Raw genomic sequence first — 21,658 nt, 5'->3', positions numbered from 1 at the left:
TTCTGAAAGAATTTCTCAAAGATGAATTACAGAAAAGCAAAACACACTGTCTTAGTCAGCTTGGGCTGCAGAACAAGGCACCACAGATGGAATATTCACTTTCTCGCAGTTCTGGAGGCTGGGAGTGGGGGTCAAGGTGTGGGCAGGGTGGTTCCTGGTGAGGGCTCTCCCCTGCTTGGCCACAGCCACCTTGAATTGTGTCCTCAGGTGGCCTTTCCTTGGAGTGTGCAGGATGGGGGGGGCTCTGGTTCTTCTCTTATAGGGGCACTAATTCTATCAAGTCAGGGCCCCACCCTTATGACCTCATTTAACCCTACTTCCTTAGAGGTCCTCGCTCCAAATACAGTCACACTGGGGATTATGGCTTGTAGGAATTTTGGGGAGGGACACAAACATTTAGTCCAACACACACACACACACACACACACACACGCGCGCGCACGTGCACAGACTGAGCTCTGTGGAAGCAACGGGACCAGCAAATGTAGGGCCAAGTCCTGCCATTGTTGAGGCATAATATAAAAAGAAAATTTAATGATAGCTTCTTGTTGAAACCCCAGCTGGTCTCCCTGGGAGCCAGCAGAAGAACAAACGCAGAGAATCCAAGTGCAGCTCAGGTCTCCTCTTGCTCATGAGGAAGAAATAGATGCTGACCGGGCAGAGCGCTGGGAGAGAAACGCAGGCGGTGAGACCTGTAAGTGTATCACAGGCCCAGGGTGACCTCCAGAGGATAGAAAGAGAGGAATAATGTCAAACCACCGGAGGAAACAAAAGGAACGACCAAATCAAGGAAAGAAAAAATATCAATAGAAGATGGTTCACATGAAATAAAATGGCAGGAAGCAGTCAAAACGTGTCAGCAATTATGGCACACACAAACTGTGAGTCATATTGGGATAAAAAATAAATTAACAAAAAATTTCTCTTCTTTTCTATATGTTTTTCTCTATCACCCAAAAGAGACATGTACTAGATGACAACACAAGGGAGGCATCCTAGCAAACACTCTCAAAAGGAAAACTGGGGAGACAGGTCCAGCAGAGGACAGAACCCGAGGCTCGAGTTTGTCCTTTTAAGGACAAAGGGGAATATTTGAGTGGGAAAAGGTATAAGTCCTTTAAGAAGGCAGCACATCTGTGAACTGCTATCCACCTAGAACAATACCTTTTTAAATATATAATGCAAAATTGATAGAAATTCACAGAGAAATGGGAAAATTCACAGTAATGTTTGAGACTTTTCTCTCAAGGAAATCAAGGAGCAAAAGAAAAATAGGGCGGAATTTGAATAAGGCAGTCAACAGGATTGAGGTCATTCTGTGTGGTGTGTGTGTGCGTGTTTACCTACATATTATGCGTGTGTGTATTTATCTATAAATACATATTATATATTATACATATATATTATGCATAATTTACACATACCTGTGTTCATGTGTAAGTCGTGTGTAATATGTTTCTTTAGGTACAATATGTGTAATATATATGTCTATTTGTAGAGTAAATGGTGTGTAATATGCGCATATATGTACACACAGTCTACGGCGCGTGTGTGATTCTGTACCCACCACCACAACAACATGGCCCAGAAGAGACACGTGGTTCTCAGACACGGAACATTCACAGAAGTGGGCGTGCATCACACCCAGCAAGTGTGTGGATCTCAGCAAGTCTCCAAGGGAGCTCCGTCGCTGGGGCCACACTCGGCTCACAGCTTCCGAAGCGTAATGTTAGAACGCAGCCGTGCCCCGGAAGAGGACCGAAGATACATCAGTGGTTCCAGGTGCCTTCACGGGACGTGAGTGACCAGTCCCCTGACCGCTGGAAGGGAGCTGAGGCGGCGTCGGGCGCAGGACACTGCGGCGCCCCACCCTCTGCCCTCCCTGGTGGGGGGCTCCCGTCCTCACTCTGGAGCCTCTAGTTTCAGGGCAGGAGGACCAATGGGGAGCGACAGTGTCTCTGTGGGGAGAGCGGTTGCTGTCCCCGAGCCTCTGGTCGGCACCGGGTCCAGGGCCACCCCTGCTGCTCGGGATCTGGGGCAAGTGAGGCCTGCGGGCTGGGCGCTGCGTGTGCTTCCGCGCCCTCCACCTCCCGCCCGAGACCTGCACCCCCTGGGGAGCAGCCGGAGTGAGACAGTGAGAGAGTCCCAGGTCACAGCCCCGGGGCTGTGGCTGAAAGTCTCAGGAAGGAACAGCTGAGACCCTAAACGCACTTCTTTGAAAATGAAAAGAATGAAAGTAAATTATCTGAGGTCACGACTCAAGAAGCTCAAAAAATAGCCACAGCATCAACCTAGGGGCTCAGGCAGGGACCAAGTCAGAATGCAACGAGAGAGGGAAAAATTAAGAATTGGCACGGTGAATATATTCAGAACTCGGCTCTCGAAAAAGGGCAAGAAGTGGACAAAACTTGGAGAAGAGGAAGAGTGAGAGACCGGGGGAGGGGGGCTGTGTGCTGGGGCGAGGGGCGAGGGAGACTGGCCTGGAAAACCCAGAACTACTAGATAAGGGGCAGGTGGCCTCCACTTCCCCGGGAACCGGGCCACCCTCTGCTCCCACACTGAATCCTGGCGGCGGCCCAGATCATGAGGGCCTTTGGTTCCGAGGGGCTTCGGGAAGGGCGCGGGGGGCTGGGCCCTAGCGGCTCAGGCCCAGTGCTTGCTCGGGAAGCCCTCGAGGGGAACGAACGTCAGGACTTTTCGATCCAGGAATTCCGGGAGACCCAGGGATTCAGGGAGCGTAGAGGGAGGCCGAGTCTGGCCCAAGCTGCTGAGGGTAACGTTGCCCAAGGCAATCCATCCATCCCGGCTCTTTGGCGAGCTCAGGCCCTGCTTTTGTGGTGCTGGGCAGCGGGCGGGCTCTGTCAGGTGCCCTGGGTCCAGCCCCTACCCACGAGCTGGCTGCAGTCAGCAGAGCCTGGCCGGCCTGGGGTTCCATCTGAGGGTCCCCACGGCTGCACGAGGGCAGGAGGCGGGGCCGTCTGGGGCCAGTGTGAGGCTGGGGCGGCTGAGGGCCACGCTGGTGACTGGCCGGGCAGGTGGGGGAACGGGGCGGTGAGTACAGGGCTAGACGGCGGGCCACGCCGCAGGGAGGGGCCGGTCCCGGGCTTCCCTGGGGTGTCTTTGTGGGCAGGCAAGGTTCCGCCTTGCCAGGATGTTTTATTATCCCCACCGTAGTGGCTGCAGCAGGCTCTGCCCCTCCCACCTCCTCTCCAGGGAGGTGCACTCAGACCTCGCTAGCAAAACAGCCCGCCTGATGGGAGGCAATTAACCAGCTGGAGGCTTGTGCTTTCTCCCTGGGGTCAGGAGGCCTGCATTCTAGGTGGGTAAATGGGTGAGGTCATCAGCCCGGAGCCCATTCACATCTATAAGGGCGGCTACAGCGGGCAGACCACGCGCCAGGATGGCATTAGAAGGTTTCTGGTATTTCTGAGAGCAGGCTCGTGGTCTGGAGTGGGCAGTGAGCCAGGCCCTCGCGGGGCCCTGCGGCCTGGACCTGGCCGGCTGCCGGCACCTTCTGTGGAGACTCCGACGTCATCACCTAGTGAGGCCACGGACCAGTGAGGACCGGGAGGGCAACACTGCACCCTGAATGGACCCATCCACCCACCCATCCATCGTTCTATTCAGCACCTACACGCGTAACCACCCGTGAACACACACGTGGCCAGCACACCATTGTTTTCTTTTATTGAGGAGTTACACGCCCTCAGTCACCCGCCCACATCTGAAGCGTGAGCAGCCTGGTGGGTTTTTTTCCTTATGTTGACGGCCAGCACCCAGATCAAGACACAGAACATGCAGCCCCAGAAGCCCCCTCGCACCTCTTCCCCGTCCCTGCCTCCACCACCTGATCCTGAACTTTCCACAAACAGAAGCCACAGCGTGAGCTCTGAGTGTCTGGTCCCTCCCCCCACTGCATAATGTCTGGATTCACCTGCATCCACACTGTAGTTTTGGGTGGTGACCACCTTCATGTGTTTAACTTAAATATTAAAAATATTCCATAATTTGGGGCTCGCCTCTTCAATCTCCTCTACAATAACATAGCGGCAGCTTCACGGCTCATCTTATTTTTATCCCTTTAAAAGACTGTTGATGGTAAGATTTGAGGGGCTCCTACCCACGTGGATGTCTACTGCACGGCCGGGGACGGGCACACCCTGCAGGGCTCCCACCCTACGCGGCAGGTGGTCTGATGTGACCCGACGCAGTCTGTGATGAGAAGTGACAGCCGACACCACCCCCTAAAGCGGCCACTGACATAGCAGTGAAGAGTCCCAGCTAGGAGTCAACTAAAGGGAGAAAATGGGCTCACAAAAGACTCAGTCCAGAAGAAGGCAGGAAAAGAGGAAAAGGAAACGGAGCAGAGGGACAAATGGGGCGGAAACAGAGGACAGACAGGAGCTCACCCTGTGGGTGTGGGTTACCAAGCCATCACCTGCACCACCAGCCTTCTTGTGCGCCCCGTTTCCCCACTGTGCCCGGGTACGTTCCAGGAGCCCACATCCCATTTAGTTGCCATTTCCTGTCTTTTATGATCTCTCCATTTTGGAAGCGTACTGATCAGTCACTTCGTAAAAAGTGCCTTTCGATTTGGGTATGTCTGACGTGTTCCCACGATTGGAAAGAGATTGTGCGCTTTTGGCAAGAATACCATGGCAGTGATGCCGTGTCTTTCTCAGTCCGTGGTATCAGGGGCTACATGATGTCAGTCTGTCTTATTACTGATGATATTAACCTTGGTCACATATGTAAGGTAGTTTCTGCTGGGTTTCTTCACTGTAAAGCTATTCTTTTTCCCTTTGCAGTTAATAAATATATGGAGGATGAAACTTTGATGCTATGGAAATCCTGAAGGAAACTAAATATAAAGACATAGGAGGGGGGAGGGATAAATTGGGAGATTGGGACTGACTACTATATATAAAACAGGTAACTAATAACTAATAAGAACCTGCTCTGGGCTTCCCTGGTGGCGCAGTGGTTGAGAATCCACCTGCTAATGCAGGGGACACGGATTCGAGCCCTGGTCTGGGAAGATCCCACGTGCTGCAGAGAGGCTAGGCCCGTGAGCCATGGCCGCTGAGCCTGCGCGTCTGGAGCCTGTGCTCCGCAACAAGAGAGGCCGTGATAGTGAGAGGCCCGTGCACCGCGATGAAGAGTGGCCCCCGCTTGCCACAACTAGAGAAAGCCCTCGCACAGAAACGAAGACCCAACACAGCCAAAAGTAAATAAATAAACAAATGTGGGTATAAAAAAAAAGAATAAAGGATATTATTTTAAAAAAAAGGGGCTTCCCTGGTGGCGCAGCGGTTGCGCGTCCGCCTGCCGATGCAGGGGAACCGGGTTCGCGCCCCCGCGATCTGGGAGGATCCCACATGCCACGGAGCGGCTGGGCCCGTGAGCCATGGCCGCTGAGCCTGCGCGTCCGGAGCCTGTGCTCCACAACGGGAGAGGCCGCAACAGAGGGAGGCCCGCATACCACAAAAAAAAAAAAAGAAAGAAAGAAAGAACCTGCTCTATAGCACAGGGAACTCTACTCAATACTCTGTAATGCCTTATATGGGAAAAGATTTGATATATGTATATGTATAACTGATCCGCTTTGCTGTACACCTGAAATTAACACAACATTGTAAATCAACTATACTCCAATAAAAATATTTTTTTTAAAGACAAAGGAGGTTAAAAGCAAAAGGATGGAGGAAGATATCCCACGCTAACCCATCAAAACAGAGAGCTGGAGTGGCTATTAGTGTCAGAAAAGTAGAATTCAAGGCAAAGAATCTGGGGGTAAGGAGGCTCTTTTCATAATGATAAAGTGGTTGATTAATCAAGAGGACATACTAATTTGAATATAAGCCTTCAAAATGCGTGAAACAAAAACTGATAGAACTGCAAGGAGTAACAGACAGATCTCGGGAACCTCAACACACCTCTGTTGATAATTAAGTAGCAAGTAGATGGAAAATCAGTAATCATACCATCAGCAAACTTGACTTCATCAATATTTATAGAATATTCCTCTGAGCAATAGAACACATATTTAAGTAGACACATAACAATTTTTAACATGGGCCATATTCTGGTCCATAAAATGAGTCTAAATAAGTTTAAAAGGATCTGATGCATACAGTGTATGTTCTCTAACAACAAAGGATTTAAATTAATAATCAGATGCAGAATAATCTATGCAAAATCCTCAAATATCTGGAAATGAAATAACGTACTTCTAAACCCATGGGTCAAAAAGAAATCAAAAGGTGTATTTGCAAATATTTCAAACTTAATGAATATGAAAATACAACATAGAGTTTTGGGGATGCAGCTAGAGCAAGACTTGGAAATTTATATGCCTATGCAGGCGTATCTTGTCTTATTGTGCTTTGCTTTATTGCACTTTGCAGATATTGTGTCTTTTACAAATGGAAGGTTTGTGGCAACCCTGAGTCGAGCAAGTCTATTGGCACCATTTTTTCCAAACAGCATTTGCTCACTTCATATCTCTCTGTCACATTTTGGTAATTCTTTTGATATTTCAAACTTATCCATTGTTATTACATCTGTTATGGTGACCAGTGATCAGTAATCTTTGGTGTTACTACTAGGACTCAGATGATGGTTAACATTATTTTTAGCAATAAAATATTTTAAAATTAAGGTATATAAATTTTTTTAGACATAATGCCATTGCACACTTCATAGACTACAGTATAGTGTAAACATAAATTTTATATGTACCGGGAAACCAAAAATTTAAGCGACTCGTTTTATCTTGATATTCATTTTATTGCAGTAGTCTGGACCTGAACCTGCAATATCTCCAAGATATACCTATACTAGAGAATAAGAAAGGTCTCAAATCAGTGAGCTCATCTTCCTCCTTAAGATACTAGAAAAAGAAGAGAAAATTAATGTAAGTAAAAGATTAGAGTAGAAGTCAATGGAAAAAAGAAAAGGAAAAAAATACAGAAATCTATGAAACTAAGAACTGGTTCTTTGAGATTATCAATAAAATTGATACACTTCCATACTGACTGGTCAGTAAAAGGAGAGAGAGAAGACACAAAGCACCAACATCAGGAATGAAAGGGGTGACATCACTTCATACTCTATATTGAAAGGATGAACAATTTTATGCTGATAAATTCAGCAGATTTGATGAAATGGGCAATTCCTTGAGAGATGTAAGCTATAACATTCAGGCAGAGAAAAAAATAACCTCAGCAACTCTGTATCTATTAAATAATTCCACACATGTAAAAATAAAAATACATCATGAGCCAGTGAGATTTATTCCAAGGACCCAAGGTTGATTTAATTAACACTTGAAAGTCAATCAATATAATCCGTCATATTAATAGACTAATAAAAATATTCTTCATAGATGTAGAAAAAAACGTTTGACAAAATCCAACATCCATTCCTGTTAAAAACTCTCAGCAAACTAGTAATCGAAGGAAGCTTTCTTATACTGAAAAGGACAGCTACAAAACCCTACAGTCAACATTATTCTTAATGTGAAAGACTGAATGTTTCCCCTTAAGGTCAAAAGGAACAAGGATATCTGCTCTCACTCCTCTTATTTGGTATTGAACTAGGGCTCTAGCCAGCACAGTTAGGTATGAAAATGAAGTAAAAGACATTCAGACTGGGAAGAAAGCAGTAATACTCTTTTTATTTACAGATAACGTGATTGTATATGTAGAAAATCCTAAGGCTTCTATTAAAAACTTACTAGAACTAATAAGGGAGTTTAGCAAAGTTCAGATCAGTATATAAAAATCTATTTTATTTCTATATATTAGCATTTAACAAAGATAAATTGAACTTAAAATACCATTTACAATAGCATTAAAAAATCAGAGATAAATCTGACAAAAGATGTGTGAGATCTGTAAACCAAAATCTACAAAACACAAATGAAAGAAATAAAAGAAGCTCTAAATAAATGAGAAGATATACCATGTTCATGGATTGGAATACTCAATATTGTCAAGATGTTAATTCTCTTAAACTGATCTGTAGATTCAATGCAATCCCACACAAAAGCCCACTAGGCCTTTTTGGTTTTGTTTTTAATTTTTGGCTGCACCCCGAGGCATGTGGGATCTTAGCTCCCTGACCAGGTATTGAACCCACATCCCCTGCATTGGAAGGCAGAGTCTTAACCACTGGACCGCTGGGGAAGTCCCCGCTAGGCTTTTTGGGTAGAAGTTGTCAAGCTGATTCTAAAATTCATGAGGAAATACAAAGAATCTTGGATGACCAGAAGAACTTTATGGAAGAACAAAGTTGGAAGAATCATACCTCACACCGTACACCAAAACTAACTCAAAATGGATAATAAACCCAAATGCAAAATATAAGTGCAATATGTAAGATTTCTTACATATGACACCAGAAGAATGATCCAGAAAAAATAAAACACTGATAAATTGGACTTCATCAAAATTAAAAATTTCTCTTTGAAAAACTTTGAAGAGAATGAAAAGACAATCCACAGAATCAGAGAAAATATCTACATATCACATATCTGATACAAACCACAAAGAATTCTCAAAACTCGAAATAAGAAAACAACTCAATTAAAAGTGGGTAAAAGATTTGAACAGAACACTTCCTTAAAGGCAGACAGACAGCAAATAAACAGATGAAAGACACTTAAGTCATGAGTGAAGTACAAATTAAAACCACAATGAGATATACCCTTACACACCTATTAGAATATCTAAAATTAAAAAGAGTGACCATACCAAGTGCTGGTGAAGATGTGGAGCATACAAAGCACAGGGATGTGAAATTGTACAATCACTTTGGCAGTTTCTTAAAAGTTAAACATAAGCTACTGTATGATCCAGTCATTCCACTCCTAGATATTTACCTAAGAGAAATAAGAGTATTTGTCCAAACAAAGATTGTACACAATTTTCATATCAGCTCTATTTGTAATAGCCAACAACTGGAAACAACCCAAATCTCCACGAGCAGGTGAGTGGATATACAAATGGTGGAACATTCCTGCAATGTCTCATTACTCAGCCTCAAAAGGAATAACCATTGATAAACGCATCAGCACCTGGTGAACCAAAATTAATTATGCTGAGTGAGAGAAGCTAGACAAAACGTACACACCCACGATTCCATTTATATAAATTACAGGAAATGCAAACTGATCTAGTGAAAGAGCAGATGACTGCTTGCCTGGTGATGGGGATCAGAGGGGATGAATTGCAAACGGGAAACTCTGGGGTATTTACTATCAATACTTTGAGGTGGTGATGGTTTCACGGGTGTATACAAATGTCAAAATGTATCCAATTTGAACATGTGGTTTACTGTATATCAATTACATCACAGTAAAGCTGTTATAAAAACCCTAAGGATGGCTCAATCCCCACATTGCCTACGCGCCTTGGACGCCCATGCATGGACCCTAAGACGCGAGGTGGAGGAGTGGGGGTGGGGATATGGGGGGTGGGCAGGAAGAGACCCAGGTGGGCGGAGACCTAACTCCATTAACGCTTTGGCAGCCACTGGCACCATACCTGAGACAGACGCTCTGGGTCTTCGCGCTGACCCGAGGCTCTCCAACTTCCCCGCCTCCGTCCGCGGCCCCCGCCCCCCACATCCTGGGGCCAGAGCCAGGGGCGGGGCTGGACACGGGCAGGGGTGGGGCTCTGGGGTCCCCCACGGCCCCGCCCACAGCCCATGAGACACACTCCTGTCTAAAATCCTGATCCCCGGCCCGCCCCACGCCTTCCCACAAGCTAGGCTCCCAGGCCCCGCCCCGTGTAGCCTCTACGGCCCCGCCCAAGGCCCCGCCCTTCGTCCTCAGGACCCCCTCCCCCCATCGTCCAGGCCCCGCCCCACCCAAGACTCCGGCCAGACCTCGCCCTGGCCCCACCCCCCCATCTTTAAGCCCCGGGATGTCCTGGTCGCGTCCTGCCGCACAAGCTCCGCCCATGCCCCGCCCCTAATTCTCAGGCCCTGCTGTCGTTCAGGCCCCGCCCTGCTCCGGACTCCGCCCCGCCCCACAGCTCCGCCCCAGACTCCGCCCAGCCCCCGCCCCGGGAGCGCAGGCCGAGCCGCGTGTGTACCCAGCGGCCGCGGACTTGGGCGTAGGCCTCCGGGTCGCCGCCGCCCTCCGGGCGTGGCGCCGGCTCGGACTCCGAGCGGCAGAGAGCCTCATGCACAGCAGCCTCCGGACGCGGCCGCGCAGGTAAAGCTCCCGCCTCATCCCGGAGCGTGGACACCCCCGCCCCCGTCCATCCCCCACGCGGGAGTCCCGGGGGTCCCTGAGGTCCGGAGCCTGGGGATCCCGAGGTCCGAGGTCTGGGGTCCCCCCGGGGCGCGAGCCCCGCCCGCCCAGGCCCCGCGCGGCCCCGCCACTCCACGCCCAGCGCGGGCCGCGCGCCCAGGGCTTGGCTTTTCTCTTTTCTCGTTTCCCTTTTTCAAACATAATTGAAATAAAAGGCGCCGACCCCGATGCCGGTGCGGGTGGCTGTTCCCATTAGGGCCGACAGAGAAGAGCTTTAATGTTATAATTGTCAAAGGGATTGTCACAATTAGCAAAGCGCTGAGCTTCTGACAGCAGCCTAGCCCCGCGGGGATGAGGGGGCCGGCTTGGTTCCCAGTGGTGGCCGGCCGTCGCCCCTGCAATCCAGTTTCTTATGAAAACCCTGCAGCCCAGTCTTCCTGCTTTCCAGCCCTGAGTAGCTAGGAGGGGTGGACTCCCATTACCCCGTGCTGTCCAAGCCCCTGACCCCCAAGGTGTGCAGTGGGTGTGTCCAGGGCAGGGTGGCAGTGTTCTGGGTCGGCTTTGCTGGGCACCCACCCCCAGCCAGCAGTCAGCACAACCTTGCTCTTCTGGGTGGTGGTGGGAATCTCCAGCAGTGAGTCACAGAGACCCCCCCCCCACTGGTCAGGTGTGTCCGTTTGGCTGTGACATCTCCCCCAAAGTCAAAGTGTGCCCCCCGGGTCCCCAGCCAGACCACGGCCGGCAATGCTGATTGCTCCTCTCTTTTAGGACCGAAAGAGAACACCGTTCTTCCCGGCGCGTGAGGAAGGAGGGTTTACGTCTGTGTGGGATGGTCCCTTCCACAGCGGCACCGGGGCGTGGGGAGGAGTGTAGAGCGCAGCGCTGAGTGAGAGCGGCGTGCCGTCTGTCCCCCGGTGGTCGGGATGGGCCCCACGGGCAAGCAGAGCCCGTCCTCCCTGCCGGTCCCCACGGGAGGGTCTTGCCTCCTGCTCCTCTTCTGCCTGCGGTTGGGTGCCTCTTGCCCGCAGAGCTGCCAGTGCCCTGACCACGCGGGGGCCGTGGCCGTCCACTGCAGTGGGAGGGGCCTGCAGGAGGTCCCCAGGGACATCCCCACCGACGCTGTGCTCCTGAGGCTTGACGCCAACAAGATCGCCCGCATCCCCAACGGAGCCTTCCAGCACCTGAACCAGCTGAGAGAGCTGGACTTGTCTCAGAACGCCATCGAGACCATCGGCCCCGCCGCCTTCGCGGGCCTGGCCGGGGGCTTGCGGCTGCTGGACCTGTCTCACAATCGCATCCGCCGGATCCCGAAGGACGCGCTGGGCAAGCTCAGCGCCAAGATACGCCTGTCCCACAACCCCCTGCACTGCGAGTGCGCCCTGCAGGAGGCCCTGTGGGAGCTGAAGCTGGACCCTGACTCGGTGGACGAGATCGCCTGCCACACCTCGGTGCAGGAGGAGTACGTGGGGAAGCCGCTGATCCAGGCTCTCGACTCTGGCGTCAGCTTCTGCGGCGTCCACCACAAGACCACCGACGTGGCCATGCTGCTCACCATGTTCGGCTGGTTCGCCATGGTGATCACCTACGTCGTGTACTACGTGCGCCAGAACCAGGAGGACGCCAGGAGGCACCTGGAGTACCTGAAGTCCCTGCCCAGCACTCCTGTGTCCAAGGACCCCATCAGCCCTGCGCCCTAGTGCCCGATGGCTCGAGCAGGCCGAGGCCCACCTGTCTCCCGTCACTCTTTTAGCAGATGGTGACTGAGTCCCGCCTTCGATGTTCGCCCAGTGAGGGTGACACAGCTGCTTCTGTCCAGTGCTTCACTCTTACAGAGCACTTTCCGCAGGGCATGTAGCTGCTGCAACACCTTCAGGTCAGGCAATTCTACCATCAGACCCACGGACAGATGGGGACACGGGCTCAGAGAAATGGAAGGTCACGGACAGGAAGTGATCCATCTGGGATGTAAAACCAGGCCGTCCATCCTGATACGTCCCTTCCGCTCTGGGAGCCTGTCCCACGGGGCGCCCGTAGGGTGGACGAGCCTTCAGAGAAGAAAGGGTGCGTGCCCATGAGTGAGGCTCCCCGAGGAGGTTGGGTGCATTTTGTTGGTTGTAGGCATAGGTCGTCCTACCCCGTGGAACTGGTTTGCCTTTGCTTCCCCGGTATTTCCTGAACACCTCTGCCCACAGGGCTCTTTCCACAGCCCAGTGGTAGAGACCCGATTTTTCTCGGGAGATAAGTGGAACGTGTAACCTTTGAACAACTTTGTTTATTCTCAGAATGTTTGTTACGAGTAACACTTGTACCAAAATTTCAGTCCTGTGAGAAGGGAGGAAAAAAAAATAACAACCCCAAACCAAAAAAATTAAACCATGGAGAGAAACCTGAGGAAGGTCCATAGTAGCTCATCAGGGGGCCGTGTTAGCAGCCAGAGAAGCGTGGCGGTGCCCCGATTCCTGCTCCTCCGGCTCCTCCGGCTGTGCCCCGCCCCAGGGAGCCTGTCATCTTGGGTCGCTCCATGCCTTGCTTTTCTACTCACTAAGCAGCTCCTTTCCAATGGGTGGCAGGACCGACCTCTGATGTTTCAGGGCTGTTCAACAGGTTGCTTCGTTTCCTCCAGCGACAGGGACTCTCTCTCCTTTTCAGCTTTGCCGACAGGACTCTCAGTGCTTCTTTACTGCTCAGCTTTCTTACCTAATTCATGTTCAGGGTAGACTTCACCTCCACCTTTGTAACCCTGATCTGTCTTTCCAGTTTTCTTTTTCACGGCCTTTTTGTATGAGTGTTTATATTTTAAACTACTTCAAATGTTTTGGGGGGAAGCAAGTTAGGGGTGCATTGCTCATGGATCTAAGGTGTAAAGGACAGATGCTTAGAAAGGGTAAAGGTGAGGGAGGTTTGTACTCGGAAAGTGTCGTGCGACCGGCCGACTGGGAAACGCATTTACGCGTGATGCAGCGCCTCGTGATTTTTCAGCTGTGCGTTAGAAAACAACCAACAGATGCCACTACCCTCCCCGACCCCAGCGCCGCCCCCTGCGGCCCCGGGGGGCACAGCACGTGCAGTGTGAACCGGGGCTCTGTGCTCTGAGTGTGGGGTGGGCCCTTCGCTGCCCACTGCCCAGACCAGGGTGCAGGAGTGGGGGCAGCGCTCAGAGGATGCCCCGGATGGTGTCAGTCCTCAGGAAACCACCGGCCCACCTGCCCTTCCAGTGGGAACTAAGAAAGCCGAGCGGCCAGCCTGGGTGCCGGTCCACTCGTGGGACAAACGCCGTGGGAGCAGGTACGCGTGGCCGCCGGCTGAGCAGCGGGACGCGGGCTCTCTGGGTGAATTGGGTCCCCCTTCCCCATGCATCCCGGGGAGCGCACGGCGGGGAGAGGGGTCCCGCCGCACGAGGAGCCGTCGCCTGGCGGGTTTGCCCGATGGACGTGGCCCTGAGTCCCTGGGTCAGGGGAAGAGAGCAGACTGAGGCCCGGATGGAGGTGGGGGCAGATGTCAGGGTCTTGCCGTTGCGGCTCGTGTCCCGTAGGTGCCAGCCAGCCTGGGCACTTTGGGGGGCCCTTTCCTTGCTGCCGGGGAACTCTTCATTTGCTCGTACACAGAGCTAGCCCAGAGCCTGATGCCAGCCAGATGCTCTTCTGGGGGCGCACGGGGAGTGAGTGGGGCGTCCTTCCCCCCGGCCTTTGCTGGTACCCAGCGCCCAGCCAGCCTTCCCCCTGGTGTGGGCCTGCCGGGCTCCCGTTCCTCCCTGCTGGGAAGAGGAAGCGGGCCCAGGAGCCCAGCACACCCGAGGGCCCACTCCCTCTCATCCCGAGTCCAGAGTCAGGGCGCTGCCGGGCCCTCCTGGCCCTTCTGGCCTCCTCGCCCCTCGTGGGGTCTCCCCAGAGAGGATACCTCCCTCCCAAGACCAGCAGGACCCCAACTGCAGGCCCCGGGAGCTCCTTCCTGCTCATGGAAGCTCCCAGCCCTGGTGTCGGGGAGCCCAGCCCTCCGCTTGCCCTTTTCCCCCTTCCTCCTTTTCTCTGTCTCCCTCTCCCCTCCCCTGAGGGACTGCTGAAGGCAGCGCCCCGCCTGGGCCCGCCCGGCTCCTTGCTGCCCTGTGTGAGCGCAGACGCCCGTCCCCAACCCCGTGGGCCCTCGGGCTGACCCTCCCCCTCCAGCCCAGCACCCACGGGCCGGCATGAGCCGGCGTCCGCCGTCTCCTAGCTCTGTGGAGGCCGGGGTCAAGCGGCCCCGTAGGGGCCCCGTGTTGGCGGTGGTGGGCGCGCAGCGAAGGGGGTGCCTCAGGCGGGGGTGGTGGGCGGCAGCCTTTGTGGGACACGGGTGGCCCCTGGCTGTCACCGCAGTCCAGGTGAGAGGCCTCAAAGAGCTTCCCGCACACAGCCCCCCTTCCGCAAAGCCCCTCCTGCCTGGGGAGGGAGCACTCCCCAGGGTCTGGGGGCAGCATGACTCGGGGGCTCCTTATGGGGCAGAGGGGCGGGGTGAGCGGACTGTCCTGGCAGCCGCCCAGCTGGGCCTCTCATCCTTCCCATGGGGCCAGAGGGGAGGGCAGGGGCAGTGAGGGGCTCATGGGGCCACTCGGGAGCCCGGTCCCCCTGCTCAGCCGCTCTGGGCCGGGGTGAGACTGCTTGCTCTCTTGGTCCCTGGCCTCACCGTGGGCGGTCCCCTTGGAAACCAGAGCCCCGCCCCTCATCCTGACCCTAGGAGGGGACACCCCACACTCACAGCCTCCTGACACCCCGCCTCCCTTCCCCTTTGGACTTTGGGGCCCCCAGACACCCACAGTTGCTCCCTTGGGGGGTCCAGCACTGGGGGAGGAGCAGGCTTACTGCTGAGCCCCCAGCAGAGCCATCGTGACACGCAGAGGCTGTCCCTCCAGGCCCCTCCTCGAGGTCGGCTGCAAGGCCGAAGGAGGGCCTCGAGGCTGGGGCTGCGAGGGTGCCTGAAACGGTTCCTCTCCGGGAAGGGCCCTGGTGCTGGAACCAGGGACTGCCCCCCACCTCGGGGACCCGGTCCCTCAGTCCCCCTGCAGGGAGGGTGGACGACAGTTTTAAATTGGACGTGGGACTGGGGTTAAACCTGCTTGTGTTTTTCTTAAAGGAAAGTTGCTCCAGGGAGGAGGTGGGGCGGAGGGGAGGGGATTAAGGGGGGGGCTGGACAGCCCTGTGCCGGGTGCTCCCCAGCCTCCCTTGCAGCCCGTTGTCCAAGACGCGTTTGCACGAGACTTGGGTCCTGGACTAAGTTCCCTGGGGAGGAGGCTCTGCAGACTGCGGAGGAGATGGAATGTTCTGGACTCGTGGCAGCTCCCCCCATGGCAGGAGCCTGGGGCGGTTTCTGGAGTCTTCTTTCCCGGAGGCTTGGCCGCAAACCCCTTTCTACTGTCCTCCCCACCTACCATCTGCGAATCCTCAATAAACCTTTGTGCTTAAGTCCGCTGCGGAGGGGCTCTGTTATCTGTGGCTCTGCGACCCCCCCGGGCCCGACCTGCCCTCGCTGCCCACCCTGCCGTGTCGTGGAGCCGCCAGCACTGCAAGCCCACGGCTAGAAGAGCCGGGCCAGGGATGGGGCGCAGGGGGTGCTGGGCCCGCCCGGAGTGGCTCGAGCAGGCTCGTGATGGCCGGTTGTCAGGTTTTGAGGAATTTTGTGAGTCAGTCGACACCGTGATGGCAGCTTGAGGTTGTCACGGGAGAGTCTTTACTTCAAGGCCGTCGACAGCAGCTACAGTCGAGACGCCCTCTCCTGCCCCGAGAAGGCTGTTGGCCGTTTGGAGGTTGTTAGCACTGCTGCCGGGGTCCCTCAGGGGCGCCGCCTGGCACCCAGTGAGCCAGTTCTGCTTTCACATCACCTCCCCCTTCAGGTCAGTTCTGGGGGCAGAGCAGTGGCCCCCAAGGATGTCCAGGTCCTAATCCCGGGAGCCTGTGAAGATCGGGAACGGGCCACCAGCCAAGGAATGCAGGAAGGAACGCAGGAAGCCCCTAGAAGCTGGAAGAGGCAGGGAATGGATTCTCTTTTGGAGCCTCTGGAAGGAAACAGCCCTGCACACCTTGGTTTTAGCCCAGTGAGACCCATTTCGGACTTCTGACCTCTAGCATTTTAAGACAATAAATTGGTATTGTTTAGGCCGCTAAGCGTGCGGTCCTTTGTTAGAGCAGCTTCGGGAACTAGGAGTCTCCCTGCTCTGGGAGCGGCTGCTGTGCTCAGAGCAGATGTGGCCATCTGAGCTCCGTGGCCGCCCTGCTCGCCCTCACTGAGTCCCAGTTCTTGGGGTCAGCACGTGCTTAATGCCTTGGCCGGGTGACCAAGAGTGACCTCAGGAGCTCACGTCCCCTGTTGGCCTTACTCCCTTCCCTGCGAGATGGGAGCTACCCTCCCAGACGAAGGGCCGCAGTGCGGGCGCCACAGCAGGGCTGAAACTCCGAGCCCGCCGGCTTCCGCGGTCCCTACACCCGCGCACGCCACACACCTACAGTGTGCACACACGTGCGCACACACTCATGCACGTGTACGCACGTGCTCGCCCAGGCGCACACCCCCACGCTCACCACAACGCGCGCACACCCACCAGGCGAGCCCACAGGTGCTCGCGTTCACGCTCACACAGGGCCATACCCTGGACGCTCGCCCCCGCCGGCGGACGCGCCCGCAGAGTGCGTACGCACACGCGCGCACGCGCACACGCACACACGCGCACACGCGCTCACGCACGCGCGCACACGCACTCATTTCTCCTTTGCCCAGGGGACATCTGGGGGCCCCGCTCAGCCTCGCCCCCCCCCCCGGGCTGGGGAGAGAGGCGAGGCCTTGCCGACGCCTAACCGGGGGCCCTGAGGGCAGACGCTGGGGACGCCCCGAGCGCCAGGCTGGGTGCAGGATCTTGAGGAGGCCGCGTGTCAGGAGGGACAGCCCTTTAGGGGCGGCAGCTTGGACCCGGACTGGAGGAAGGGCCTCTGGGTGGGTGCCCGGGCCCGGAGTTGGTGAGGGCAGGCCGGGGCGCGGGCTGCACGCAGGGGGCCCCACGGGGGACGTGTTGACGGATGGCGATGAGATCGGGCGCAGCGGCGGCCAAGCTGCACGGCCTTGTAGGAACCGGGCATGGAAATCGGCGCTCAGGCCCCCGGGTGGGCCCAGGGCAGGCTGCCCACCGGGAAAGAGCAGCGGCCACGATGGCACGTGGACAGCACGTACCGCCGGGCAGGGCACCTCAGCGGATGCTCACGGGGGCCTGGCTCGGTCGCGAATATTTTTATTTTCAGACAAGAAACCCAAGACTCCGAGGTCCAGGGGTAGAAATGGCGGGTGCAGGAGTCGGCTCGTTACAGGCAGGGTGGGGCTGGAATCTGGGCCCTCCGACACCCAGGCCCGGAAGTCCTCATCTGGGCCCTGGAGTGTTGCCAAAACAAAGAGGCAAGTCCCGGGCTTAGCCCCAGATTGAAGAGTGGCCAGAGCTGGAGGCAGAGCAGAGCCCGGCCTCACGGGCCCCGTTCTGCATGCAGCCGTGCCGGCCAGGGACGGAGATGCCCTCACTGGGACCCAGGCGTGCCAGGGTCTGCATCTGTAACCATGGCAACAGCACTGGCCAGAAGGAGGGCAGGCGCGTGGTTGACTCAGCTGCCAGGAGCAGCCACGCAGCCGCCTGGAGTTCGGTGCAAAGCGAGGTGGAGAGACAAGCCCACCGGCTGGCCTTCCCTCTGCTCCTGACTGCTCTTGGAGAGGAGGCGGCCTTTGAGGGAAGGGCCACAGAAGCAGCCTGGGAGGAGATGGAGAGCGGCCACCAGGCTAGGACGCTGACACCAGAGCCCGTGTTGACAGCTGACCCTCGCTCGCGAACGGGGAAACTGAGGCGCCGAGCGCTGAGAGCACTTGCCCAAGGTCGTGCGAGATGCCGCGCTCCAGCTGGGGCGTGACCGGGCTGCTGGGCAGCGGTGGACGGCAGAGAGACGGCCGGCGGCGGCCCATGAGGCCCCCGCAGCCGGGCAGTGACATCAGAGCAGTTAAGATACGGAGACAATCCCGAAAGAACACATTTATGTAAACATATGATGACCAGTCACTGGCTTTGCAGTTGTGGCAGGTGTAGCTCTCAGCACAGTCAGGACACTGAGCCGTCACCTGCTCAAAGGCCCTTATCTCATCCAGTCACACCCGACTCCCAGCGCCCCGCCAGCCCGGGGCAGGGACCCCACAGGAGTGTTCACCGCGGCTCCGCACCCTCCTCCCCCTTCCGCCTGCCCTGCCACACACACGCACACTCAGACCTCCGGAAGGTCAGCGATGAGGGCCTGGACGCATCTCTGGGCAGGGTCCCCCCTACGCTGGGATTCTCTGAGGGGCCTGTGGCCTGAGGCGGTTTGCAGATTGGGCACCCGGGCCCTGACCCAGGTGCCCCGGCACAGCTCCGAGCTGCTGCCCCTGCCAGGCCCCCCCAGGGCGGCCCCTCCGCCTGCACAGGTGAGCTGGAAGCGGCCCCCTCGGGCCGTCCTGCTCCCCAGAGCCCTGGGCACCCCGCTGTCTTGGCTCAGCTGGCATTTCCCCTGTGCCCACCGCAGGGCACCGGCCAGGGTGGGCCTTGCTTGGCCGGAAGGACCGGGTCCTGCTGTCTCTCTGGGGCGTGGTTATCACCTGGGGTTAGTGGTGTTGCCAGAGGATGGCCCGGGTTATGGTCAGCAGGACCCGGTTCCCCTCCAGGCTCCCCTGGGCTTAGCGGTCTTGCAGGGGTCACTGGATCAAGGGCGCGGAGTGGATGCCAACCCTCCCGTCCTTGCCCCGGGCTGAGAGGTCGCCTTGGAGTCAGAGCCTGTCAGTCTGGACATCACAGTAATGAGGACACCAAGACTGAGGTTTTCCAAGCCAGTAACCTGCAAACAGAAGAACTGCTTTGCGCAGGTTTTAACTGTTTAGCAGCCCCAAGAGAAGGACCCGGCCAGGTCCTGGTCACCGCGGCCGGCCCCGGAGCACCTGGGGCTGTGACATTCTCTCGATGACCTGTGGGTGTAACTCACCAATTTAGTCTGTTTTGCACCGTTTGGATTTCTCCCGCTGGGAACGTTTGCTCTCGTCTGTGTGGGACGTCCTGTTTGTATTGGTTTGTAAAGGCTCCTCACACAAAGTACTGACGGTCTGAATGACTCCAGTCCTGATGGCTCCTCAGTCTGTGCTGGCATTGCTACTTATTTATATTTTTAAAAGACACAATGTTATGTGTTTGACAAATATATAAACTGTATCTCTTTACCTCTATCTTCCCTTTTCATTGACTTCATTTACTTCCATTGTTTTTACCTTTAGAAAATTTCCCTCCAAATAGCAAAAGAAATTCTATTCCAGACTCTTTTTATTTCCAACACCTATAACTTTAACTTTTCCGTACTATGCTAAGACCAGGTTGAATTGTTTAATTTTAGTATAGTTCATACTGGAGTCCAAGCTTTCCCTCACTTTTTCAAAATGTTTTTGCCTATGAATTCTTTGAGATGTTAGGTGGAGCTTCATTAATTAAAAAGGGCAGCTTTGGCAGTTTGATTGGCATCACATAAAAACTGCATTGGAACTTGGGAAATTTTGACAATGTTAGGATATCAGTTTGAAGATTTGTCCAAATCTTCATCTATCTCCCACAGTCTGATTTTTTTTTCGGCGGGGGGGGCCATGCCATGCGGCTTGCGGGATCTTAGTTCCTGACCAGGGATTGAACCGGTGCCCCCTGCAGTGGAAGCACGGATTCCTAACCACCGGACCACCAGGGAAGTCCATCCTGTGGTCTGATTTTTATGGTTTCCTTAGAGTTTGTTTCTAAGGAGTTCAGACAGTTTTAAGCAGGTACTGCTGTGTACAGGCGGACTGTCCATCTTTGCGAACGTTACCATCCTGTTGGATGAAAAACTTGAGGGACCCGCCTGAATGTAGCTCTGTACTCGCGCAACCCAACCCCGCTGGCCAGAGGGAAGCTCCCGGCTTGCTGCGCCCTCTCGGGGAGCAGGCGTCCCGGGACACCAGGCAGGAGGGGTCCCAGCTGTTCCACGTGGTAGAAGTGGGGAGGGGTCAGACCCCCTGGGAGTGGCTGGCAAAATACAGCCTCAGAGGTCCACATTCCGGGCCCCAGAACCCATGACTACGTTCAGTTCCACAGCAAAGGGGAATTATGGCTGCCAATCAGCTGACCTTGGGGAAGGGACCTTATCCGGGACTCTCCAGGTAGACCTAATGCAGCCTTTGGGGTCGTTACAGGCAGAAGGGGAGACAGCAGAGAGCGGTCCAGAGAGAGGGCGGGGTGATGAAGACTCCACAGCCTGCTGTCGGCCTGGAAGGTGGAGGAGGGGCCGAGAGCCAAGGATTTGGGCGCTTCTAGAAGCTCAAAAAGGCAGGAAACATTCTCCCCTGGAGCCTCAGACGGAACCAGCCCTGCCCATACCTTGACTTTGGCCCAGTGAGACCTGGGTGGGACCCCTGGCCTCCAGGGCTGTGAGGCAATGCAGTCCCGTCGTCTTAAGCCACGAAATGTGTGATAATCTGTCACAGCCACACCGGACACTAAGGGGGGGCCGCCCGTTGCTCTGTGGACATGCGGGTGATGCTAGTCTGCTGTCCTCTCTCCATGGAAGTGAGGTAGGACAGGGAGGGAGGGCTCGGATCCTTATACACGCTTAATGGTCAACAGAACTCACAAAGTTCTTGTGCTGTTTCTAGTAGTTTCCATCAGCAAAGAGACCGTCCGCAGGGCATGGCACTTTGTCTCCTTTCTCCCATCGTGTCTCTCTGTCCTTTGCTCTCACCGCAGAGGCCAGAACTGCCTGGACTTTGGTACATAAACAGTGGCTCCATGAGGCCCCTGGGCACATCCCTGATTATAATCTGAGGGCTCGAGTGTCTCATGGTAAATATACTGCTGGCCTCTGGCCTGAGAGCTTCTTTGTCGTTATGGGAATTACAGACGTGGAAGTGGGTCCCAGCTTTGGAGAACAGCTTGGTAGTTTGTTACAAAGCGAAGCCGGCACCGACCCTGCGACCCCGCAGGCCGGCTCCCAGATATTTACCAGGGGAAGTAAACACACGCATCCCCACAAAATTATTCGATGATGTTTACAGCAGCCCCAAACGGCAACTATCCCAAAGCAGATCAGGAGGAGGAATGATGGGCGACCGACACGATGGACTAGAGCCGCCAAGCGAACGGCAGAAACCAGCAGGGAAAGCGAAGAGCCTGCAGCGGCAACAGCTCGGGTGGATGTCAGAGACACTGAGCTGAGTGGGGGAAACGGTGTGCTGCGTGGTCCCACGGAAGGGACTCCCGAGACGGGCAGGGCTTCCCGCGACAGAGAGCAGATCGTGGAAGGCGGTGGCCGGACGGAGCACAGGAGACTCTGGGGGCAGAAACACCCCCAGCCTTGTTTGGGGGGC

At 55.0% G+C, this 21,658-nt stretch overlaps 1 protein-coding gene across 1 annotated transcript; it reads left to right on the top strand.

Moving 5' to 3' along the window:
* The first annotated feature begins 10,138 nt into the window (after positions 1-10,138).
* Positions 10,139-12,601, top strand: LRRC3 (leucine rich repeat containing 3). The gene is made up of 2 exons (XM_024120361.3): positions 10,139-10,222; positions 11,030-12,601. The coding sequence occupies exon 2, from the start codon at positions 11,185-11,187 to the stop codon at positions 11,956-11,958; it is 774 nt and encodes a 257-aa protein (XP_023976129.1). The 5' UTR covers positions 10,139-10,222; positions 11,030-11,184; the 3' UTR covers positions 11,959-12,601.
* Positions 12,602-21,658: the final 9,057 nt, after the last annotated feature.

Source organism: Physeter macrocephalus, chromosome 8 (genome assembly GCF_002837175.3).
Source record: "Physeter macrocephalus isolate SW-GA chromosome 8, ASM283717v5, whole genome shotgun sequence".
NCBI lineage: Eukaryota > Metazoa > Chordata > Mammalia > Artiodactyla > Physeteridae > Physeter > Physeter macrocephalus.
The sequence above is the reverse complement of the archived record's forward strand: the minus strand, read 5'-3'. Positions and strand labels throughout refer to the sequence as shown.